We start from the raw sequence: 26,912 nt of genomic DNA on the forward strand, positions 1-26,912 counted from the left end.
GAGAGGAGGGCCACTCCCATGGGTGTAGAGGGGCATGTGGTGGTGCATTTTGGACCTTCTGGCATCCTGAGCAGCTCTTAGTTAGGTCTTCGATTTGTTGATCGATTCCCGGCCACCATACATAAGCCCTAGCAAAGCTTTTCATTTTCACTCCCCCCAGATGACATTCATGTAGCTCATTTAGCACTCTCTCCCTTAACTTGGGTGGAATCACCACTCTGGATCCACACATCACTGTCCCCTGGCATACTGACAGCTGTTCTCTTCTGGATGAGAATGCTGTCAACAGTGAGTCGCCATGTGTTGGCCATCCCGTCACCGTCAAATCATATACCCGAGGCAGTGTCGGATCATTGCGGGTCTCCTTCTCTATATCCGCGTTCGTTACTGGCAATCGTTCAATTATTGACGAATAAAATATCTCGATAGGGTCCACTGCTGGTGCTTCCTCCACAGTAGGCAGTGGCAGGCGCGATAGCCCATCAGCGTTCCCATGCTGTTTCGTGCCTTTATATTCTATTTCATATTGATTCGCCCCTAGAAACAGGGACCATCTTTGTAACCATTGTGCAGTCATCACTGGAACGCCCTTCTTAGGATTAAAGATGGAGACAAGTGGTTGGTGGTCAGTCAGCAAGGTGAACTTCTGCCCATGCAGATAGTGGTTGAATTTTATTACTCCCCATACTAGGCTGAGGGCCTCCCTGTCAATCTGGGCGTAGTTGCACTCGGCTGGGGTTAGTGACCGAGACGCAAAGGCTACTGGCCTCTCCAACCCCTCTGGGAATTTGTGCGACAGCACCGCTCCAATACCATAGGGTGATGCATCACATGCCAAACGAATTGGTAGTGCTGGGTTGAAATGGGCCAACACCTCTTTTGATGTGATCAATTCTTTACACTTCTGGAAAGCTTGTCTACGTTCATCATTCCACTTCCATGGTACCCCTGTTTGCAGTAGGGTGTTCAGTGGGTGTAATACCGTGGACAAATTTGGTAAGAACTTGTGGTAGTAGTTTACTAGCCCGAGGAACGACCTCAGTTGTGACACATTTTCCGGTGCTGGAGCCTTGACTGCTGCCTCAATCTTTTCAGGGGACTTATATAACACCTCTTCATCGATGACGTGGCCACAATACGAGATCTGTTTCTGGAAAAACTCGCACTTGTGGCGATTAGCTCGTAGCCCATACTCCTTTAATCTGGTGAGCACCTTCTCCAAGTTGGCGAGGTGATCACTGTCATTTTCGCCCGTGACCAGGATGTCGTCCAAATAACACTGGGCCCCTGGAATCCCTTGCAGGACTTGATCCATTGCCCTTTGCCAGATAGCCGGAGCCGAGGCTACCCCGAACACCAGCCGGTTGTATTCATAGAGACCTTTATGAGTGTTAATCGTAAGGTATTGCTTCGAAGCTTCTTCTACCTCCACTTGCAAGTACGCCTGGGCTAGATAAATTTTGGTGAAGCGTTTACCTCCAGATAGCGAGGCAAAAATATCCTCAATTCGTGGAAGCGGATATTGTACCGTGTGAAGGACTGTGTTCACTGTCACCTTAAAATCCCCACAGATGCGGACCTTCTTTGGTTCCCCATGCGTATTACTCAATGACCTCTTCATTACAGGAATGATGGGTGTAGCCCACTCGCTCCAGTCCACTTTGGACAGTACTCTTGAACGTTCCAACCCTTCCAGCTCTGCTTCGACAGCTGGTCTGATCGCATAAGGCACTGGTCTGGCCTTAAGAAACTTTGGGCTTGCGTTTTCCTATATTTTAATCATTGCTGTTATGCCTTTTAGTGTTCCGAGTCCCTCCTGGAACACTTCTTTTGCATCAGTTAGCATTTTTGACAGTCGTCCAGGTGTGACATCGTCATCCTTTATGGCCTCAACATTCAGTGCCTGTATGGAATGCCAATCTAATTGTATCTTCCGGATCCATTCACGTCCTAGCAGTGGTGGTCCTCCATCTGGCAATACATATATATCCATTTTAGCTATTTCCTGGCCTTTATATATCACTTTCACCCTTAATTTTCCTTTGGGGTAGACTTTTTGCCCCGTATACATCTTCAAGACAATCTCTGTAGCTTTCAAGGGTATATGTGAAAATAGCCGCTTGTAGTCCCTTTGGTTTATGACTGTTAGGGCTGATCCTGTGTCCAATTCCATTTTCACTTGGACTCCGTCTATCTTGAGTGTAACCCAGATAGTCTGGTGATCCTCCATTTTGGTTACCTTATGTAGTTTCAGACAACCCAGCTCCTTGCTTCCGGAGTCTGTGTCACTTTTCTGTTCGTCTGAACCACTGTCCATCACCTGGTGTACCTTTTTGTACTTCTCCTGTGGAGATTTCTTACTGTTGGTTTTCTTCCCAGACCTGCAGACTCTTGCTATGTGTCTTGCTTTTCCACACTGTCTGCACACTTGGTCCTTGAACCAACAATCCTTCTGGTCATGTGTTGTTCTGCCGCAGCGATAGCACTTCCCTGTTCCATATGACATTTGATTGGTGCCATATTCTTGCGGTCTCCGTTGTATCTCTGCAGCGCCCCGTGCGGCTACTTCGTGTGATACTGCCATACTGAAAGCCTTGTCCAGCGTAAGATCCTTTTCTGATAGAAGCCGTTTCTGGGTTCCTTCACTTTGTAGCCCACACAAAAACTTGTCCCTTAACGTATCTACTAGTCCCTCTCCAAACTGGCATTGTTTCGATAGCTTGTGCAGTTCCGTTAGGTACTCAGCATTGCTTTCATCTTTGTGTTGGTTCCTTTTATGGAACTTAAATCGTTCTGCTATCAGCAGCGGTGTGGGGTTTAAGTGGTCCTGTAGGATTTCTACTATGCTTTCGAAATTCTTGTTCAACGGCTTCTCTGGGGTTATTAGATTTCGCAGTAACCCATAAGTTTTTGCACCCATGGAATTTAACAAAACCAGTGCTTTCCTAGCATCTGGCACTTCATTCGCCCTGCAGTACACCTCAATACGTTCCACATATGTCGCCCAATCTTCGACTTCATTGTCGAACGTAGAGATACTGCCACTCTTCGGCATCCCTGGGTGTGATTTAACTGTCAAAAATGGCGTCTCCCGCACTTCCCTTCTTCTCCGCTGGCACAAAATGGCGTCTTCCGCGCTTTCCTTCCTTCCCGCGCTCGCCCTTCTTCTCCGCTGCGGCTTCTAAAAATGGCGTCTCCCGCGCTCTTCCTTCTTCTCCGCGGCTCAATGGCATCCCCCGCACTCTCCCTTCTTCTCCCCGCGGACACTGTTCAGCCCTTGAGCCCTGGCTGTGCTCTGCGCATTCTTTTTTTTTTTTTTTTTCGACGCCACTCGGTCCTGAACCCGACTGTTGCTTTACCCTCTCTCTCTCCGGTTTTTTTTTTTTTCTCTCGACGCCGCTCGGTTTTCAACCCCCGGCTGCGCCCTGTGCGCTTCACCCTCTGTCTTACCCCATCGATGCTGCTCGGCTTTCTCTCCGCCGTCGGTCGGCTCCAGCCGCCGCTGTCCGGGAAGGGTCTGTGCTAGACCTGTCGTCAGTCTCTTGCTGATCGTCGTGGCTGGGTAACCAAGCCCGGCTCTCCACAGCCTCACCTGCGATGTTCACTCTCTGCCAGACGACTGGGCGGTTGCTCGTGGTCGACGCCTGTGTTCCTGGCCTCGACTTTCTTACACCGCCCTCCTGGAGCGAATCCTCGAAGGGAAATGCAGAATTGCAGGTAGATTCGAATCGACACTCGTCGCCACTGTTAGATCCGTGATTCTGAGAGTATGATGTTTTTCAATAACCACATGGATGCTGTAACTTAACAATAAACAGGTATTTACTGGAGGAGGGTAGTCTCAAGACTGGGGGTACAGAGGCATGCGCAAGGCTTATATACAGGTGTGGTCACTGCCGGTACTACAGTATACAGGAGCCGTAAAAGTAGTTCTGTCTTAAAGGTACATACACTACAGCACCCATTAAATTTAACAATACCGACGCTTTCTTGTCATCTGACACCTCATTTGCCTTGCAGTACACCTCTATTCGTTCGACATATGTAGTCCAATCTTCGACTTCATTGTCAAATGCGGTGATACTGCCACTCTTCGGCATTTTGGGTGTGGTTTAAAATGGCGTCTCCCAGTGGCTTAAAATGGCGTCTCCCGCGCTTTCCTTCCTCCCCCGCTGCTGCCAACGCCGCTCCTGGTGGTTCTCGTGGCAATGGCAGCACCCTGTAGGTTTCACGCGCTTCTCCTGCGCAGCTGCCAACGCCGCTCTCGGCGGTCCTCGTGGCAATGGCGGCACCTCGCGGGTTTCTGCGTGTCTCTCTCTCCCTCTCTCCAATGCTGCTCAGCCCCTGAACACCGGCTGCACCCTGTGCGCTCTGCCCGCTCTCTCTCTCCCCTGTCGACGCTGCTCGGCCCTTTGCTGTGCCGCTCGGTCGGGCTCTAGCCCGCCGCTGTCCGGGAAGGGTCTGCACACTACCTGTTGCCAGCCCGTTTTGCTGGACCACCTCGACTGGAAAACCAAGCCTGGCTCTCGACAGCCTCCCCCGCAATTCTCGAGTCTCTGCTGGATGACTGGGCGGTTGCCTGTGGTCGACGCCCGAGTCTCTGGCCTTGGCCTCCAATCCACTGATCTCCAGGAACGAATCCCCGGGAGGTGATGCAGAGTTGCAGGTAGGTTCGAACCTGCCTCGTCGCCAATGTTGCGTCCGTGTATAATAAGACACAGACTGCGGAGAATGGTACAACAGGTGTTTACTCAACGTGGCTCACACTGCAACTGATCTGTACAGATTACTACTCAGTGCTATATACAGGTGTGGTCACTGCCGGTACTGCAGTATATATGAGCTGTTATACATAGTTCCCCCCTTAAAGGTATATACATTACAATATCGAGTTCAACAATTTCAGATCATAACCTCGGCCCCTATTATATTTTCATATTTTTTATCCACACTTTGGTTTGTGCCTTTTCCTTTTTTTTTCTCTCTCCCACATGGCAACTGTCTTTCACTCTGCCAGCGCATTTCACACTTCATCTAGAGCCATTGTTTGTTTCTTTACCGGTCCTATTACCAGCTCGACTCACCTTGAATATCTCTTAATGTCTCTTCTTTCACCCCCTCCGCCATTTCCCAGCCCCCAAACTGCCTTTTAACCTGTTTCATTTCCTGCCTTTTTTTTCTCAGTTCAGAAGAAGGGTTTTGACCTGAAACGTTGACTCTATTTCTCTTTCCATGGATGTTGCCTGGCCTGCTGAGTTTTTCCAGCATCTTCTGTTGTTATTACGGATTTCCAGCATCCGCAGTATTTTGCTATCATACAATATTTTACCTATGTCGTTATTACATGCAGCAGCTTTAACGTTGTTAAAATGCATTTTTTTTCAAGGAAATGGGCCTGAATGTGAACCAGAAAAGTATTACAACTGTGCATATCCCATTCTGCGTAAGTATCATGCCTTGATTGCAAACAAAAATAATCTTCTTTGCTTCAGGTTTACAGCATCTTAACAGGAATGGTAAAGTAAGCCTAGACAGTACAATTCGATTTCTTTTTACGAAACATAACAAAAGCAATTCTTTAAAGGCAATACAAATCAGACAAAGAGGTGATCTAGGCATTGGATTTGAACAGGACAAAGGCAGACCCAGACCAATCAACCCTGCAAAATCTACCTCACTAACACCTGGGGACTTGGTGCCAAAATTGGGACACACACTAGTCAAGTAACAGTGTTATACTGACCTATCAGCTAACGTCCCAGACTCCTCCATCACCATCCCTGGGTATATCCTCTCCAACTGGCAGGTGGCAGCACAGAGATATACAGTTAGGAGCGAGTAGCCATAGGAGTCCTCAAAATTGACTCTGCACCCCATGAAGTCTCATGGCATCGGGGCAAACATGGGCAAAGAAACTGGGTGTTGATTACTACCTACCACCCTCCCTCACTTGGAAGTACTGAGAGTAGCAAGGGCACAGAATTTTCTCTAGGTGGAGGACTTCAATGTCCATCACCAAGAGTGGCTTGATAGCACCACTACTGACCGAGCTGGCCGAGTCCTGAAGGACATAGCTGCCAGACTGGGCAGGTGGTGAGAGAACCAACATGAGAGGAAAGCTTCATCCTCATAGACGTACCTGTCCATGACAGTATTAGTAGGAGTGACCACTGCACAGATGAGGCAAAGTCCTGTCTTCATACTAAGGACACCCTCCATCGTGCTTTGTGGCACTACCACAGTGCTGAATAGGATAGATTCAGAACAGATCTAGCAGCACAAAACTGGGCATCTATGAGGGGCTGTGGGCCATCAGCAGCAGCAGAATTTTTTCCATGATAATCTATAACCTTATGGCCCAGCATATCCCTCACTCTACCATTACCTTCAAGCCAGGGGACCAACTCTTGTTCAAGTAGGAGTGCATGCTAGGAGCAGCACCAGGCATATCTAAAAATGAGATGCTAACCTGGTGAAGCTACAACACAGGACTACATGCATGCTAAATACTAAACAGCAGAAGGCACATGCTATAGACAGAGCTGAAGTCCCCACCATCACAGATGCCAGTCTTCAGCCTATTCGATTCACTCCACATGATATCAGGAAACGGTTGAGCACACTGCACTGGTTACTGTAAAGGCAATGGAGCCCTAGTAAAATTGAAGTCAATGGGAATCAGATGGAAAACTCTCCAATGGCTGGAGTCATACCTAACACAAAGGAAGATGGTTGTGGTTGTTGGAGGCCAATCATCTCAGTCCCAGGATATCATTGCAGGAGTTCCTCAGGGGAGTGTACCAGGCTCAATCATTTTCAGTTGCTTCATCAATAACCTGCCCTCCATCATAAGGTCGAAGTGGGGATGTTAGCTGATGACTACGCAGTGTTCAGTTCCACTCACAATTCCTCAGATAATGTGTAGGGGGTGGTGTGTGCAGTCAGCTTTGCCCCTGACTGGTTTTGAGCGGTTCGAATCGCTCCCACACCCCTGGGTTCTAGACACTGGACTTAGGTACAGGCGGTGATACAGAATTGGAGAAGACAACTGGTTTGGTGTAAGAAAACTGTATTTTATTTAGACACACTTAAAATTACACACTTAAATTACTGGAGTAGTTACAGGCATACAAGAGTACACTTACTTAAGAATGGTGTGGAGATGCCGGAGTTGGACTGGGGTGGACAAATGTAAGAAGTCACACAACACCAGGTTATAGTCCAACAGCTTTATTTGAAATCACAAGCTTTCGGAGCGCTGCTCCTTCGTCAGGTGAAGTGGAGAAATGCATAAAGACACAGCTTATATAGTCAGAGAATCATGTCAGATGTTTACAGGTAATGTTTCCAACTGCCATTTATCACACCTCGGCAGAGAGATAATCACAGCAATCAAAGGTGTGAATGGTGTCCAAACAGGTCAGTCAGGAAAACATTACATCAAAGAACAATGAGGTGGGGTCACAAGGGGTCAAATATTGCAGATGCTGGGGTCTGTATGAAAAACAAAAAAAACAGACAAAAAACATTTTTTTTGCTGGAAATCACAGCAGGTCCGGCCGCATCTGTGTAGAGAGAACAAGCCAATGTTGACTCGAGTCTGGATGACCCTGCATCAGGTGGGGTTACATGTAACGTGACATGAACCCAAGATCTCGGTTGAGGCCGTCCTCATGGGTGCGGGACTTGGCTATCAGTTTCTGCTCGACGATTTTGCGTTGTCGTGTGTCTCGAAGGCCGCCTTGGAGAATGCTTACCCGAAGATCGGAGGCTGAATGTCCTTGACTGCTGAAGTGTTCCCCGACTGGGAGGGAACACTCCTGCCTGGTGATTGTTGCGTGGTGTCCGTTCATCCGTTGTCGCAGTGTCTGCATGGTCTCGCCAATGTACTATGCTCCGGGGCATCCTTTCCTGCAACGTATGAGGTAGACAACGTTGGCCGAGTCACATGAGTATGTACCATGTACCTGGTGGGTGGTGTCCTCACGTGTGATGATGGTATCTGTGTTGATGATCTGGCATGCCTTGCAGAGGTTGCTGTGGCAGGGTTGTGTGGTGTCGTGGTCGCTGTTCTCCTGAAAGCTGGGTAATTTGCTGCGAACGATGGTCTGTTTGAGGTTAAGCGGCTGTTTGAAAGCGAGTAGTGGAGGCGTGGGGATGGCCTTAGCGAGGTGTTCGTCGTCATCAATGACATGTTGAAGGCTGACGAAGGAGCAGCGCTCCGAAAGCTTGTGATTTCAAATAAAGCTGTTGGACTATAACCTGGTGTTGTGTGACTTCTTACATTTGTCCACCCCAGTCCAACTCCGGCATCTCCACACCATGGCTACTATCGACACCACAAACTGCCGGCTCAAAGTGGAGAGGATCTCCAAGAAGATCGCGCATATCGACACAGACATCAAGTTTCTACAGAGATGCAAGAAAGCAGACAAGATCCCGAAAGGACTACAGATCACGAACCCACTCAAGTCGACCTACAACACAGACTACGCTGAGAGACTCTGCCGTCGTACCTCTCGCACACTCCTCAACCATCTCGTACACCAGCTCTACAGACGCCGCAACCTCGAAACCGAGATGGAGTCCATGTTCTCAGCCTGTGCTCAGGACACAGCAGACCAGCTACGAGACCCCGCCAAACAAACAAGGCAACGGAACTACGCTACCTACATGCACACCAAGAACAGGAAGCTTGAGAAACTCGGCATCACCAGCAGCAGCAACCAAGCCTCCCCCGGTACCACGGTTGAAACCACAAGGAAATCCATCGTCAACCTGTCCGACCACACCCTTCAACCCGATGAAATTGAAGTTCTCAGCCGAGGGCTCAATTTCTGCCCCACCACCAAAATGGACCCCATCGGCCTCGCGGCAGACACAGAGGAATTCATCAGGAGAATGAGGCTCCGGGAATTCTTCCACAAATCCCAAGATGTCAGCAGCGAACCCAATGAGACAATCAATGATCCGGAACAGCAGACAGAGGGAACCGCAGTGCAGCAACTGAAGAAGAAAGAGTCAAATTGGACCCCTCCGGAGGGTCGCTGCCCTAAGCTTGACATGTATGCTCAAGCTGTCAGGAGATGCATCAATGCCAGATTCATCAGCCGCACTCACAAGACAGTCCAGAATGTCACCCGAGAACAACGCAACGCCATCCACGCTCTCAAGACCAACCGCAACATCGTCATCAAACCAGTAGACAAAGGAAGCGCCATCGTCATACAGAACAGAATGGACTATTGCAAAGAAGTATACCGACAACTGGACAACCAGGAACACTACAAATAGTTACCCTCAGATCCAAAGAACACACCCGCCAACTCAACAGACTGATCAAGACCTTCGATCCAGACCTTCAAAGCATCCTACATGCTCTCATCCCACGTACTCCCCGCGTGGGAGACTTCTACTGCCTCCCAAAGATACACAAAGCCAACACACCCGGACATCCTATCGCATCAGGCAATGGAACCCTGTGTGAGAACCTCTCTGGATATGTCGAGGGCATCCTAAAACCCATCGTACAGGGAACCCCCAGCTTCTGTCGCGACACTACAGACTTCTTACAGAAACTCAGCACCCACGGAACAGTTGAACCAGGAACACTCCTCGCCATGATGGACATCTCGGCACTCTACATCAGTATCCCCCACGATGATGGCATCGTTGCGACAGCCTCAGTACTCAACACCAACAACAGCCAATCTCCAGACGCCATCCTACAACTCATCCGCTTCATCCTTGACCACAATGTCTTCACCTTCGACAACCAGTTCTTTACCCAAACACACGGAACAGCCATGGGGGCCAAATTCGCACCCCAATACGCAAACATCTTCATGCACAAGTTCGAGCAAGACTTCTTCGCTGCACAGGATCTCCAACCAACGCTATACACCAGATACATCGACGATATTTTCTTCCTATGGACCCACGGCGAAGAATCACTGAAAAGACTACACGATAACATCAACAAGTTCCATCCCACCATCAAACTCACCATGGACTACTCCTCAGAATCGGTTTCATTCCAGGACACACGAATCTCCATCAAAGACGGACACCTCAGCACTTCACTCTACCGCAAGCCCACGGACAACCTCACGATGCTTCACTTCTCCAGCTTCTGCCCCAACCACGTTAAAGAAGCCATCCCCTATGGACAAGCCCTGCGAATACACAGGATCTGCTCAGACGAGGAGGAATGCGATGGACACCTACAGACACTGAAAGACGCCCTTGTAAGAACGGGATATGACGCTCGACTCGTCGATCGACAGTTCCGACGGGCCACAGCGAAAAATCGCATAGACCTCCTTAGAAGACAAACACGGAACACAACCAACAGAGTACCCTTCGTCATCCAGTACTTCCCCGGAGCGGAGAAACTATGCCATGTTTTTCGCAGCCTTCTGCCACTAAGCCAGTTTTGGATCCAATGTGCCAAGGCACCCTGGATTCCATGGGCTCATACCTTCTTGACCAGTCTCCTGTGCGGGACTTTATCGAAGGCCTTACTGAAATCCATGTATACCACATCCACTGCACTACCCTCATCCACACACCTAGTCACCCCCACAAAAAATTTAATCAAATTGGTCAGACATGATCTTCCCTTGACAAAGCGATGCTGACTATCCCTGATTAATCCTTGCCTCTCCAAGCGGAGACTAATTCTGTCCCTCAGAATTTTTTTCAATAATTTCCCTACCACTGATGTTAGGCTCACTGGCCTGTGATTACCTGGTTTATCCCTACTACCCTTCTTGAATAATGGTACTACGTTAGCTGTTCTCCAGTCCTCTGGCACATCCCCTGTGGCCAGAGAGGTTTTGAAAATTTGTGTCAGAGCCCCTGCAATCTCCTCCGTTGCCTCACACAGCAGCCTGGGATACACCTCGTTTGGGCCTGGGGATTTATCCAATTTTAAGCCTGTACCTCCTCCCTCTCAATGCTAATATGTTCAAGTATATCACTGCCCCCCTGCCCGATTTCTATGTCTACATCGTCCTTCTCCATAGTGAACACAGATGCAAAAAATTCATTTAAAATTCCACCTACATCTTCTGGCTCCACACACAGATTGCCACTTTGGTCCCTAATGGGCCCTACTCTTTCCCTAGTTATCCTCTTGCCCTTAATATACTTATATAAAACACCTTAGGATTTTCCTTTATTTTGCTCACCTAATTTCTTTTTTAAGTATCTCCCTGCACTTTCTATACTCCTCTAGGGCTTCCTCTGTCTTTAATCCTTTGTATCTGCCAAAAGCCCCCTTTTTTTCCTAATCCATTCTCGTATATCCCTTGACATCCAAGGTTCCCTGGGCTTGTTGGTCCCACCCTTGACCTTTACAGGAACATGTTGCCATTGTACTCTCTCAAATTCCTTTCTGAAAGACTCCCATTGCTCCGATGTGGATTTTCCTACAAGTAGCTGATCCCAGTCCACTTTGGCCAGATCCTGCCTTATCATATTAAAATCGGCCTTCCCCCAATTTAGAACCTTTATTTCCGGTCCATCTCTGTCCTTTTCCATGACTACCTTAAATCTCACCGAATTATGGTCACTGTCACCAAAGTGCTCACCTACTAACACTTCTACCACTTGCCCGGCCACGTTCCCTAGAATTAGGTCCAGTACCACCCCCTCTCTTGTAGGACTTTCTACATGCTGGCTCAAAAAGCTCTCCTGGATGCACTTAAAGAATTCTGCACCCTCTAAGCCTTTCACACTCTGACTATCCCAGTTAATATTGGGGAAGTTGAAATCCCCCACTATTATTACTCTATTATTTGCACATTTCTCTGAGATTTGCCGACATATCTGTTCCTCTATCTCCCCCTGACTGTTTGGGGGCCTATAGTACACTCCCAGCAAAGTGCTTGCCCCCTTTTTGTTTTTAAGTTCTACCCATATGGCCTCATTAGGGGAACCTGTTAATATATCATCCCTCCTTACAGCAGTAATTGACTCCTTAATATTGCGACACTCCCTCCTCTTTTACCCCCCCCCCGTCTCGCCTGAAGATTCTATACCCCGGAATATTGAGCTGCCAGCCTTGCCCCTCCCTCACAAGTGTCTCCGTGATAGCAACAATATCATACTCCCATGTGTTCATCAACACCTTCAGTTCATCCACCTTATTCGCAAGACTCCTTGCATTAAAATAAATGCCATCCAGCCTTGCCCTACTCCCTTGTGCCGTTACATATTTGCTCTGCCTTCCAAGCTGACTTGTTTTTTCCTCTATATTTGGCTGGACATCAGCCCCTATTATAGCTCCACTCTGTATCCCATCCCTCTGCCAAGTTAGTTTAAACCCCCCCCCCCAGCAGTGCTAGCAAACCTCCCCACAAGGATATTTGTCCCGTTCTGGTTCAGTTGCAACCTATCCGACTTGTACAAGTCCCACCTTCCCCAGAAGCAGACCCAGTAATCCAGGAAACGAAAGCCCTCCCTCCTGCACCAACTCTTTAGCCATGCATTCATCTGCTCTATCCTCCTATTCCTATATTCACTAGCACGTGGCACCGGGAGTAATCCAGAGATTACAACCTTTGAGGTCCTGCTCTTTAATCTGCTACCTAGCTCCCTAAATTCTTGCTGCAGGATCTCATCCCTCTTCCTACCCATGTCATTGGTCCCAATGTGAACCACGACCTCTGACTGTTCACCCTCCCCCTTCAGAATGCCCTGCAGCCGTTCAGTGACATCCTTGACCCTGGCACCAGGGAGGCAACAAACCATCCTGGAGTCACATCTACGGCCACAGAAACACCTATCTGTTCCCCTTACGATAGAATCCCCTACCACTATTGCTCTCCCACTCTTTTTCCTCCTTTCCTGAGCAGCAGAAGCACCCCCGGTGTCAGGAAGTTGGCTGCTGCTGCCTTCCCCTGGTAAGTCATCCCCCTCAACAGTATCCAAATCGGTATACCTGTTTGAGAGGGGGATGGCCACAGGGGTCCCCTGCACTACCTGCCTGCTTCTACTGCTCCGCCTGATGGTCACCCATTTCCCTTCTGCCTGTGCAGCCCTTACCTGTGGTGTGACCAACTCACTAAACGTGTTATCCACGACCCTCTCAGCATCGCGAATGCTCCAAAACTCATCCATCCGCAGCTCCAGCCCCTCAATGCGGTCTGTTAGAAGCTGCAGCTGGATACATTTCCGGCACACATGGTCATCAGGGGCACCGGCAATGTCCCTGAATTCCCACATAGCGCAGGTGGAGCATAACACGGGGCTGGGCTGTCCTGACATGACTTACCCTTTAATTAATTTAAATTAATTCCATACCACCAATTAAAGATATACTCTAGGGCGCTTGTATGGCAGAAGTCCCTGCTACACCACCGAGACCCTAGAAAATATAAACCGCAGAACTGAAGTTACCTTACAGCTAAATGATATATTTAAAGGCCCTGGTTCATAAACAGTCCCCACTACACCACAGAGACTCTCGAATCTATAAACCACAGAGTTAAGGTTTAAAAAGAGAGACATACTCACCAACCAATCACTTACCTGCTTTCTGGTGACGTCACACTTCGATTTCTTTTTACTTCTCTCTTTCCCTCTGAGTTCCGAGATTGGAGACTGGTACGCCTTACCTGGTCTCTGGAGCCTTTTATACTCACCGCTCAGCCCGCGATTCCCGCCGACTCTCGCTCCGCACTGAGGCCTTACCTGGTCTCTGGAGCCTTTTATATTCACCGCTCAGCCCGTAATTCCCGCCGACTCTCGCTCTGCACTGAGGCCTTACCTGGTCTCTGGAGCCTTTTATACTCACCGCTCACCGCTCAGCCCGTGATTCCCGCCGACTCTCGCTCCGCACTGAGGCCTTACCTGGTCTCTGGAGTCTTTTATACTCACCGCTCACCGCTCAGCCTGTGATTCCCGCCGACTCTCGCTCCGCACTGAGGCCTTACCTGGTCTCTGGAGCCTTTTATACTCACCGCTCACCGCTCAGCCCGCGATTCCCACCGACTCTCGCTCCGCACCGAGGCCTTACCTGGTCTCTGGAGTCTTTTATACTCACCTCTCACCGCTCAGCCCGCGATTCCCGCTGACTTAAAGTGCATCCAGGAGAGCTTTTTGAGCCAGCATGTAGAAAGTCCTGCAAGAGAGGGGGCGGTACTGGACCTAATTCTAGGGAATGTGGCCGGCCAAGTGGAAAAAGTGCTAGTAGTTGAGCACTTTGGTGACAGTGACCATAATATGGTGAGATTTAAGGTGGTCATGGAAAAGGACAGGGATGGGTCGGAAATAAAGGTTCTAAATTGGGGGAAGGCCGATTTTAATAGGATAAGGCAGGATCTGGCCAAAATGGACTGGGATCAGCTACTTGTAGGAAAATCCGCATCGGAGCAATGGGAGGCTTTCAGAAGGGAGATTGAGATCATACAATGGCAACATGTTCCCGTAAAGGTCAAGGGTGGTTCCAAAAACCACAGGGAACCTTGGATGTCAGGGGATATACGAGAATGGATTAGGAAGAAAAGGAGGGCTTTTGGCAGATACAAAAGGCTAAAGACGGAGGAAGCCCCAGAGGAGTACAAAAAGTGCAGGGGGATACTTAAAAAAGAAATTAGGAGATCAAGGAGGGGCCATGAAATAACACTGGCGAGCAAAATAAAGGAAAATCCTAAGATGTTTTATAAGTATATTAAGGGTAAGAGGATAACTAGGGAAAAAATAGGGCCCATTAGGGACAAAAGTGGCAATCTGTGTGTGGAGCCGGAAGATGTAGGAGGGGTTCTAAATGAATTTTTTGCATCTGTTTTCACTATGGAGGAGGACGATGTAGACATAGAAATAGGGCGGGGGGACTGTGATATGCTCGAACATATTAACATCAAGAGGGAGGAGGTATTGGCGGTTTTAGCAGGCCTAAAAATGGATAAATCCCCAAGCCTGGATGAAATGTATCCCAGGCTGCTGTGTGAGGCAAAGGAAGAGATTGCGGGGGCTCTAACACATATATTCAGGACCTCTCTGGCCACAGGGGATGTGCCAGAGGACTGGAGAACTGCTAATGTAGTACCATTATTCAAGAAGGGAAGTAGGGAAAAACCGGGGAACTACAGGCCAGTGAGCCTAACATCAGTGGTAGGAAAATTATTGGAAAAAATTCTGAGGGACAAAATTAGTCTCCACTTGGAGAGACAAGGATTAATCAGGGATAGTCAACATGGCTTTGTCAAGGGAAGATCATGTCTCACTAATTTGATTGAATTTTTTGAGGGGGTGACTAGGTGTGTGGATGAGGGTAACGCAGTGGATGTGGTATACATGGATTTCAGTAAGGCCTTCGATAAAGTCCCGCACAGGAGACTGGTCAAGAAGGTATGAGCCCATGGAATCCAGGGTGCCTTGGCACATTGGATCCAAAACTGGCTTAGTGGCAGAAGGCAGAGGGTGATGGTCGAAGGTTGTTTTTGTGACTGGAAGCCTGTGGCCATTGGGGTGCCACAGGGATCGGTGCTGGGTCCCTTGCTGTTTGTGGTCTACATTAATGACTTGGATATGAATGTAAAAGGTATGATCAGTAAGTTCGCGGATGATACAAAAATTGGTAGGGTGGTAAATAGCGAGGAGGGTAGCCTCAGTCTGCAGGACGATATAGATGGGTTGGTCAGATGGGCGGAACAGTGGCAAATGGAATTTAACCCGGAAAAGTGCGAGGTGATGCACTTTGGGGGGACTAACAAGGCAAGGGAATACACAATGAATGGTAAGACCCTAGGCAAGACGGAGGGGCAGAGGGATCTGGGTGTGCAAGTACACAGATCCCTGAAGGCGGCGGAACAGGTGGATAAGGTGGTAAAAAAGGCATATGGGATACTTGCCTTCATTAGCCGAGGCATAGAATATAAGAGCAAGGAGTTTATGATGGAACTGTATAAAACACTGGTTAGGCCACAGCTGGAATACTGTGTGCAGTTCTGGTCGTCACACTACAGGAAGGATGTGATCGCTTTGGAGAGGGTGCAGAGGAGATTCACCAGGATGTTACCAGGGCTGGAGCGCTTCAGCTATGAAGAAAGACTGGGCAGATTGGGTTTGTTTTCCTTGGAGCAGAGGAGGCTGAGGGGGGACATGATTGAGGTGTACAAAATTATGAGGGGCATAGATAGGATGGATACTGAGGAGCTTTCTCCCTTAGTAGAAGGGTCAATAACTAGGGGGCATAGATTCAAGGTAAAGGGCGGGAGGTTTAGAGGGGATTTGAGAAAGAACTTTTTCACCCAGAGGTTGGTTGGAGTCTGGAACTCACTGCCTGAAAGGGTTGTGGAGGCAGGAACCCTCACAACATTTAAGAAGCATTTGGATGAGCACTTGAAATGCCATAACATACAAGGCTACGGACCAAATGCTGGAATTTGGGATTAGATTAGACAGGGCTTGATGGCCGGCACGGACACGATGGGCCGAAGGGCCTCTATCCGTGCTGTATAACTCTATGACTCTATGACTCTATGACTCTCGCTCCGCACTGAGGCCTACCTGGTCTCTTGGAGCCTTTTATACTCACCGCTCACCGCTCAGCCTGTGATTCCCGCCGACTCTTGCTCCGCACCGAGGCCTTACCTGGTCTCTGGAGTCTTTTATACTCACCGCTCACCGCTCAGCCCGCGATTCCCGCCGACTCTCGCTCCGCACTGAGGCCTACCTGGTCTCTTGGAGCCTTTTATACTCACCGCTCACCGCTCAGTTCGTGATTCCCGCTGACTCTCGCTCCGCACTGAGGCCTTACCTGGTCTCTGGAGTCTTTTATACTCACCGCTCACCACTCAGCCCATGATTCCCGCCAACTCTCGCTCCGCACTGAGACCTTACCTGGTCTCTGGAGTCTTTTATACTCACCACTCACCGCTCAGCCCGTGATTCCCGCTGACTCTCGCTCCGCACTGAGGCCTTACCTGGTCTCTGGAGTCTTTTATACTCACCGCTCACCGCTCAGCCTGTGATTCCCGCCGACTCTCGCTCCGCACCGAGGCCTACCTGGTCTCTTGGAGCCTTTTATACTCACCGCTCACCGCTCAGCCTGTGAATCCCGCTGACTCTCGCTCCGCACTGAGGCCTACCTGGTCTCTTGGAGCCTTTTATACTCACCGCTCACCGCTCAGCCCGCGATTCCCGCCGACTCTCGCTCCGCACTGAGGCCTTACCTGGTCTCTTGGAGTCTTTTATACTGACCGCTCACCGCTCAGCCTGTGATTCCCGCTCCGCACTGAGGCCTACCTGGTCTCTGGAGTCTTTTATACTCACCACTCACCGCTCAGCGCGCGATTCCCGCTGACTCTCGCTCCGCACTGAGGCCTACCTGGTCTCTTGGAGCCTTTTATACTCACCGCTCACCGCTCAGCCCATGATTCCCTCTGACTCTCGCTCCGCACTGAGGCCTACCTGGTCTCTTGGAGCCTTTTATACTCACCGCTCACCGCTCAGCCGCGATTCCCGCCGACTCTCGCTCCACACTGAGGCCTATCTGGTCTCTGGAGCCTTTTATACTCACCGCTCACCGCTCAGCCTGTGATTCCCGCTGACTCTCGCTCCGCACTGAGGCCTTACCTGGTCTCTGGAGCCTTTTATACTCACCGCTCACCGCTCAGCCCGTGATTCCCGCCGACTCTCGCTCCGCACTGAGGCCTACCTGGTCTCTGGAGTCTTTTATACTTACCGCTCACCGTTCAGCCTGTGATTCCCGCCGACTCTCGCTCCGCACTGAGGCCTACCTGGTCTCTGGAGTCTTTTATACTCACCGCTCACCGCTCAGCCCGTGATTCCCGCAGACTCTCGCTCCGCACCGAGGCCTACCTGGTCTCTTGGAGCCTTTTATACTCACCGCTCACCGCTCAGCCCGCGATTCCCGCTGACTCTCGCTCCGCACTGAGGCCTACATGGTCTCTTGGAGCCTTTTATACTCACTGCTCACCGCTCAGCCCGCGATTCCCGCCGACTCTCGCTCCGCACCGAGGCCTACCTGGTCTCTTGGAGCCTTTTATACTCACCGCTCAGCCTGTGATTCCCGCCGACTCTCGCTCCGCACCGAGGCCTTACCTGGTCTCTGCAGTCTTTTATACTCACCGCTCACCGCTCAGCCTGCGATTCCCGCCAACTCTCGCTCCGCACTGAGGCCTTACCTGGTCTCTTGGAGCCTTTTATACTCACCGCTCACCGCTCAGCCCGTGATTCCCGCCGACTCTCGCTCCGTGTGATGAAATATTCCATTCATCACTCATCAGTATTTCTCTGCCTGTGACTGTGGTTGGTTTCAGTTTCATTTCCATTGTATTGTACTGTGTGTAGGGCTCCGCCCATACCTGGCTCCTATGTAAGCTGGCCCAGCCTGCAGCACATCCAGTACGGCAGACCTCTGGATGGAAGATACATTCTCCTCTGTGTGTTAACTTCTAAGTCAATAAAAGCCTTGTTTTGTTTCGCTAACATCGAGTCTCGGATTTATTGAGGCACATCAATTTTATTGACTTAATTTTCAACACAATGGATCAACTCTTGAAACCCGAACGTTTGGATTTGGACCAGCATGCTTCGGACGCATCGGCACGCTTCGGACACTGGTTTATGTGTATGGAATTCTTCCTGGACAATTCCGCAGCCGTCAAAGACGCTACCGACCGCTATAGCCAAACGATCAACAGGTATACCCAACTAGACGCCTACCCGCTACCCCGCATATCAGAAATGGTGAACCAAATCGCCCAATACCGGGTGTTCTCCACCATCGACCTCAAGTCAGCGTACCACCAGCTCCCTATCAGACCAGAGGACCGCCCGTATACCGCCTTCGAGGCAAACGAATGCCTCTACCAATTCCTCAGAGTCCCCTTTGGGGTGACGAATGGGGTCTCGGCTATCCAGAGGGAGATGGACCACATGGTCGATGACCACCACTTGCAGGCAACCTTCCCCTACCTCGACAATGTCACCATCTGCGGTCACAACCAGCAGGATCACGACTCGAACCTCGAGAGGTTCCCGAAAACCGCACAAAAACTCAACCTCACCTACAACGAGGACAAGTGCGTTTACAACACCACGCGCTTCTGCATACTAGGCAGCGTGGTGGAGAATGGGGAAATCGGACCAGACCCCGACCGATTGCGCCCCCTACGGGAGCTGCCCCTGCCCAACACTCCCAAAACCCTGAAAAGGTGCCTGGGGTTATTTTCTTATTATTCCCAATGGGTCCCCAACTACTCCGACAAAGCCCGCCCCCTCTTGAAAGCATCCTCTTTTCCGCTCTCTGCTGAGGCCCATGCCGCCTTCAAAAGCATTAAGCAGGATATTGAGTGGGCCACGCTACAGGCAGTGGACGAGAACACTCCCTTTCAAGTGGAAAGTGATGCGTCTGACTTTGCCTTGGCGGCCACCCTCAACCAGGCGGGGCGGCCCGTAGCTTTCTTCTCGAGGACCCTCCAAGGGCCCGAGATCAGACACTCCTCCGTAGAAAAGGAGGCCCAAGCCATCGTGGAGGCAGTGCGCCACTGGTGCCACTACCTAGCCGGCAAACGCTTCACCCTACTTACCGACCAGCGGTCGGTAGCGTTTATGTTCAATAATAAACAGAGGGGGAAGATTAAAAATGATAAGATTCTTAGGTGGCGGATCGAGCTCTCCACCTTCGATTATGACATCATTTACCGGCCAGGGGCCCTTAACGAATCCCCCGACACCCTCTCACGAGGGATGTGTGCCAGCGCCACCGGGGATCGGCTACAGACCCTCCACAATGACCTCTGCCACCCAGGGGTCACGCGGCTGTTCCACTTCATAAAGTCCCGCAACTTACCCTACTCGATTGAGGAAGTTCGGTCCCTGACCAGGAACTGTCGCACTTGCGCTGAGTGCAAGCCTCGGTTCTACCGCCCAGATAGAGCCCACTTAATCAAAGCTACATGGCCCTTTGAACGGCTCAGCTTAGATTTCAAGGGCCCCCTCCCGTCAGTCGACCGCAATGTTTACTTCCTGAACATTGTGGACGAATACTCTCGTTTCCCATTCGCCTTCCCCTGCCCAGACATGACCAGCGCCACGGTCATTAAATGCCTCAACAGCCTGTTCTGCCTGTTCGGTATGCCGAGCTACATCCATACGGATAGGGGGGCGTCCTTCATGAGTGAAGAGCTACGCCAGTACATGCTGTCCAGGGGGCTCGCCACGAGCCGTGCCACCAGCTACAACCCCCGGGGTAACGATCAAGTGGAGCGAGAGAACGGGACAGTATGGAAAGCAGTCACTCTAGCTCTAAGGACCAAAGGCCTCCCTATCTCCCGCTGGCAGGAAGTCCTCCCAGATGTGCTCCATTTGATACGGTCGCTATTGTGTACTGCCACTAATGCCACGCCTCACGAGCGAATGTTTGTCTTTCCCCGGAAATCCACCTCAGGCGTATCCATGCCATCATGGCTCTGCACCCCAGGTCCGGTATTCGTGCGAAGGCATGTGAGGGGCCACGAGACGGACCCTCTCGTGGAGTCAGTGCACCTACTCCACGCCAACCCCCAATACGCGTATGTCCGGCACGCCGACGGAAGGGAGGACACCGTGTCCATAAAAGACGTCGCCCCAGCCAGTAACGACAACAACCACGACAACAGCAGCAACAACGACCACAGCAACTCTTACCCACCCACTACTCTTTCATCACCCCCGGAAGAACATCGGCTAACGGTACCCCCACCAACTACCCCTTCAACAACCCTGGCGGCACCCCCGGCAGAGACCCAGGAGGCCACCGGGGACACCCAGCTGACACCCGCGGCACCGCAACAGCCACGTCGGTCGCAGAGGACTACCAATCCCCCGAACAGACTAAATCTATAGAAGGGGTGAATGTGATGAAATATTCCATTCATCACTCATCAGTATTTCTCTTCCTGTGACTGTGGTTGGTTTCAGTTTCATTTCCATTGTATTGTACTGTGTGTAGGGCTCCGCCCATACCTGGCTCCTATGTAAGCTGGCCCAGCCTGCAGCACATCCAGTACGGCAGACCTCTGGATGGAAGATACATTCTCCTCTGTGTGTTACCTTCTAAGTCAATAAAAGCCTTGTTTTGTTTCGCTAACATCGAGTCTCGGATTTATTGAGGCACATCACTCCGCACTGAGGCCTACCTGGTCTCTGGAGTCTTTTATACTCACCGCTCACTGCTCAGCCTGTGATTCCCGCCGACTCTCACTCCGCACCGAGGCCTACCTGGTCTCTGGAGTCTTTTATACTCACCGCTCACCGCTCAGCCCGTGATTCCCGCCGACTCTCGCTCCGCACCGAGGTCTTACCCGGTCTCTAGAGCCTTTTATACACACCGCTCACCGCTCAGCCCGTGATTCCCGCCGACTCTCGCTCCGCACCGAGGCCTTACCTGGTCTCTGTAGCCTTTTATACTCACCGCTCACCGCTCAGCCCGTGATTCCCGCCGACTCTCGCTCCGCACTGAGGCCTTACCTGGTCTCTGAAGCCTTTTATACTCACTGCTCACCGCTCAGCCCGGTATTCCCACCGACTCTCGCTCCGCACCGAGGCCTTACCTGGTCTCTGGAGCCTTTTATACTCACCGCTCACCGCTCAGCCTGTGATTCCCGCTGACTCTCGCTCCGCACTGAGGCCTACCTGGTCTCTTGGAGCCTTTTATACTCACCACTCACCGCTCAGCCCATGATTCCCGCTGACTCTCGCTCCGCACTGAGGCCTTAACTGGTCTCTGGACCCTTTTATACTCACCGCTCACCGCTCAGCCTGTGATTCCCGCCGACTCTCGCTCCGCACCGAGGCCTTACCTGGTCTCTGGAGTCTTTTATACTCACCGTTCACCGCTCAGCCCGTGATTCCCGCCGACTCTCGCTCCGCACCGAGGCCTTACCTGGTCTCTGGAGCCTTTTATACTCACCGCTCACCGCTCAGCCCGCGATTCCCGCCGACTCTCGCTCCGCGCTGAGGCCTTACCTGGTCTCTGGAGTCTTTTATACTCACCGCTCACCGCTCAGCCCGCTCTTCCCGCCGACTCTCGCTCCGCACTGAGGTCTTACCTGGTCTCTGGAGCCTTTTATACTCACCACTCACCGCTCAGCCCGTGATTCCCGCCGACTCTCGCTCCACACTGAGGCCTACCTGGTCTCTTGGAGCCTTTTATGCTCACCGCTCACCGCTCAGCCCGCTATTCCCGCCGACTCTCGCTCCGCACTGAGGTCTTACCTGGTCTCTGGAGCCTTTTATACTCACCGCTCACCGCTCAGCCTTGATTCCCGCCAACTCTCGCTCCGCACTGAGGCCTTACCTGGTCTCTGGAGCCTTTTATACTCACCGCTCACCGCTCAGCCCGCGATTCACACCGACTCTCGCTCCACACTGAGGCCTACCTGGTCTCTTGGAGTCTTTTATACTCACCGCTCACCGCTCAGCCTTGATTCCCGCCAACTCTCGCTCCGCACTGAGACCTTACCTGGTCTTCGGAGTCTTTTATACTCACCACTCACCGCTCAGCCCGTGATTCCCGCTGACTCTTGCTCCACACTGAGGCCTACCTGGTCTCTTGGAGTCTTTTATACTCACCGCTCACCGCTCAGCCTTGATTCCCGCCAACTCTCGCTCCGCACTGAGGCCTTACCTGGTCTTTGGAGTCTTTTATACTCACCGCTCACCGCTCAGCCTCTGATTCCCACCGACTCTCGCTCCGCACTGAGGCCTACCTGGTCTCTTGGAGTCTTTTATACTCACCGCTCACCTCTCAGCCTGTGATTCCCACCGACTCTCGCTCCACACTGAGGCCTTACCTGGTCTCTTGGAGTCTTTTATACTCACCGCTCACCGCTCAGCCCGCGATTCCCACCGACTCTCGCTCCACACTGAGGCCTACCTGGTCTCTTGAAGTCTTTTATACTCACCACTCACCGCTCAGCCCGCGATTCGCACCGACTCTCGCTCCACACCAAAATTGACTTAGTGGCAGGAGGCAGAGGGTGATGGTCGAAGATTCTTTTTGTGACTGGAAGCCTGTGTCCAGTGGTGTACCGCAGGGATCAGTGCTGGGTCCTTTGCTGTTTGTCGTGTACATTAATGGTTTAGATATGAATGTAGGAGGTATGATCAGTAAGTTCGCAGATGACACGAAAATTGGTGGAGTGGTAAATAGCGAGGAAGGAAGCCTCAGGTTACAGGACGATATAGGCAGGATGGTTAAATGGGCAGAACAGTGGCAAATGGAATTTAACCCTGAAAAGTGTGAGGTGATGCATTTTGGGAGGTCTAACAAGGCAAGGGAATATACAATGAATGGAAGGACAGAGGATCAGAGGGACCTTGGTGTGCATGTACATAGATCCCCGAAGGCAGCAGGACAGGTAGAAAAGGTTGTAAGAGCCATAAAAGCTTAAGAAAATACTTTAAAATATTGGTTAAATAGCATAATACAGTTAATTTACCTGATTGACTTATTGTATTACGAAACCCCCTATTTTCTTGCTCCAGTAGTATAGTCCGAGACACCCCCTTCATTCTTGCCACAATGGTACAGTCCCTAAGCCACACATGGTATGCAGCCATTTTACAGTTTAAACTCCACGTGGCTGAAGGAGGCAGAGGTTGTGAGGTTTGGAGCAATACAGTTTTTGACCGTGTTCGTTTATACGTGTTTGCTTTGTAATTCTGTTCGTAAAGTGTTATAGTAAACAGTTTAAAAGACAAAGCTACGTTTGGGAACGTTTTATTTCGACACGCGTCTACTCGTTGTTAAAAGCCCCACAGCTCAGTGGCTGCCTGTTTGGAAACTAAGAAGCACCACTACATTAGTCAAAAACTTGCTCCCTAAGAAGGAAAGGACGGAATCGTCGGCGAACGTATACATGAATGGTCACGGAGCCAGACGACAATATAAGAAAGCGAAGGTACAGTGACTGTTACTTGCTTTGTTCATTCTATTGAGAAGCTAAATAAGAGCTGCGGGTAAAATGGCCGAGGCCTTACGGAGCCAGGAGCTTCCCCCAGCCAGAAGGATTGCTGGCCAAAAGAGGGAAATAAAGCTCCCCCCAAAGGCAATGGAAGAGAAGTTACATAGAAGCATAGGTGCAAGGAAGGCTAAATTAGCTCAGATAACTGGAAAAATGAAGATAATTGATCGTCTCATGGAAGATAATGCTAATATTAAGAAAGCTGAAGACATAATGGGCCAGAAATTCGCGGCCAAAGGCGTGAGTGCGCTCGGGGTACTCACGCATCTGGCCGTTGGAAATGCCGGCGTTCAGCATGAACAGCGCATGCGGGGGACGCCGGCATTTCCAGACCTCGAGCGCATGCGACTGCACAGGCAGCGCTTGCGCAGTGAACTTCGTAGATTTCATTCATGAAATCCGTGAGGGCAAGTCCTCAGAAGTTACACTTGAAAAAAGCAAGTGTAAAGTGGTTCATTGGCTGCGGAGGAAGAAACATTTTATCGTGGAGCTTCTGAAATGCAATATTTTTGTTTGGGAAAGGGAAGGAAGTTATTATAAGAAATTTTAAGTAAGTTTTAAAGTTAAAATTTTTTTTTTTTAAAAGGGTTTTCAGAACGGTAGGTAGAAGGAGCAATTGTGGCTGTGTGAATGGAATGTGAGAATGAGTTATGCATGTATGTCCACATATATTCCTTTACGTATATGTATGTATGTTTTATATTCCTTTACTAATGTGTATGAATGTATGTTTTTAATTATGATTTTCAAATAAGTTACTTTCTCTGAAAGTCATAATTAAATAATACATTCATACACATAAGTAAAGGAATACATACACAACACGCAAAGGAATATATACAGACATACATACTTTCAGAAGCTCCACGATAAGAAATATCTTCCTCCGCAGCCTCTGGAGCAACTGTACCCATGCTTTTTTCATGGGTAAGTTGTAAGGACTTGACCTCACTGAAAGCAGTAATGAAAGCGGCGAATTATACTGCGCACGCGCTGCCTGTGCAGTCGCACGCGTTCTGCCTCTGAACCCCTTCGTTCAGAGGACAGGAAATGCCGGTTTTCCCCAAAAGCACTGTGCATGCTGAAAACCGGCATTTCATCCGGCCAGATGCATAAGTACCCCGACCGTACTCGCGCAGTTGGAAGGGAATTACTGGGCCAACATTTTACATGTCAATAAAATGAAAAATTTAACAATTGCACGACTTGCCCCCTCGCATCTGCGACTGAGGGTCCAAGGAGGTGCATTGCGCAAGAGGTCATCATCGTACGTATCCTCACACTGTTCCCTTTGGGGAACTGTATGAAGTGATGGAAGGATTTATGGCCGTGATTAACGCTCATTCCGTGACCGTAACCGTCTTTGAACCAGCCATTAGGGTGGTTAGTCCTATGGCGGGAGGGTTTTACGGGCTCCCACAACCCATCTGAGGGGGGGGGGCCACCAGCACCCACAGACGCAAGTATCCCGCTGGATGTCCACCCAGAATTTAAAGTTGGAACTCCGACTCCACTTGCCGGGACTGTCTGGAGTGGGGTTCAAAACCCTACTCCTTCTGGCCCAGCGGCGGGGATGCTTACTGCTACGCAAAAGGCCCACTCCGCACAAAAGGTGACACCCATACGTTTCCTGCGCCTTTTCCCTCCCCGTGACTGGAGCCCTATGCTGCCATTTCACGTTGCTAATCGGATTGGGCCTTTGTCATAGTGGTAGGATCCCCGCCGCTGGGCCAGATCAGGGTAGGGTTTCGAACCCCGCTCCAGACAGTCCCGGCAAGTGGAGTCGGAGCTCCGGCTCTAAATTCTGGGTTGACATCCAGTGGGATATTTGCGTCCGTGGGTGTGGGTGGCCCCCCCTCCTTGTATAGCTTGTGGGAGCCCGTAAAACCCTCCCGCCATAGGACTAACCGCCCTAATGGCTGGTTCAAAGATGGTTACGGTCACGGAATGAACGTTAATCATGGCCATAAATCCTTCCACCACTTCATACAGTTCCCCAAAGGGAACAGTGTGAAGACACGTATGACGATGACATTGCTAAATAAATAAATGGAATTTAAAAAATTCTTTTAGGGCTTTTAAAAGTCTTTAAATTGCTTTAATTCTCTTTAAAACTACTTCAGATTACTCAAAATAATGTAAACATTTTAAAAAGTTTATAAAAGTTACCAAAATCTTCAAAAAACTTCCAAAAACCTATTTAAACTGCTGCTTTGCATGTAAAAATGATTAGCAGCTTGACAGAAACATTGGGGGCGTGTCCAGTGAAACTGAGACCTCAAGGGGCGTGTCTCACTTACATTGCACGCTCCTGGCTTCGCGCTGGCTGCACTCCTGGGCAGCGTGACGTCATACGCTGCCCGGGATTCTTCTTTTTCATTCACCAAGTCCAGGCGTCCCTGGAGCTGATCGTCAGTAGCGCGGGGTAAGTGTAAATATGGGGCTTGCACGTGCTGCAAGCCCCGTTCTGGAATTTCTGGGCCATTGTATTACGATTTCTCCAAGCTGTATGAAGAATTTAATGTACTCAATGAAGATGTATTAGCACTTCTGTCTGAAGAAGAGGGAAACGCTGATCAGCACAACTGGTTTGATCTTAAATCAGCCAGCATTAAGGACTATATCAAGGCCACAGAACAGTGGATGTTAAAGGTTCATCAAGATGCTGATACAGCAGAGAAAGATAAAGTTGACGATGAAGTCGGACCAGACGATAGCATTTCAGAGACTTCCGCCAGACCGAGCAAAAATCGAAAAGAAGGTAGCTCTGTTTCTGGACGCAGGTCAGTCGCTTCTACCACAAGCTTGTCGCGACGCATGAGAGAGGAGGTTGAACGGGCGGCGTTGATGGCGCGCGCAGCATCTTTAGCGGAGAAGCAAGCTCTTGAACGGGAAGAGGCCCAACTGCAGGTCCAAGAGGCCCAACTG

General features: G+C 50.3%; 1 protein-coding gene across 1 annotated transcript in view; it reads left to right on the forward strand.

Annotated features, from left to right (window-relative positions):
- Positions 1–26,912, forward strand: part of LOC147122751 (bile acid-sensitive ion channel-like) — a 452,148-nt gene that overhangs the window by 153,522 nt on the left and 271,714 nt on the right. Inside the window, exon 6 of the mRNA XM_086005364.1 lies at positions 5,387–5,443. Coding sequence (XP_085861490.1) covers positions 5,387–5,443 — 57 coding nt within the window. The remainder of the gene's footprint in view (positions 1–5,386; positions 5,444–26,912) is intronic.

Source organism: Somniosus microcephalus, chromosome 2 (genome assembly GCF_052327205.1).
Source record: "Somniosus microcephalus isolate GS21.2 chromosome 2, FLI_Smic_1.0, whole genome shotgun sequence".
Classification (NCBI taxonomy): domain Eukaryota; kingdom Metazoa; phylum Chordata; class Chondrichthyes; order Squaliformes; family Somniosidae; genus Somniosus; species Somniosus microcephalus.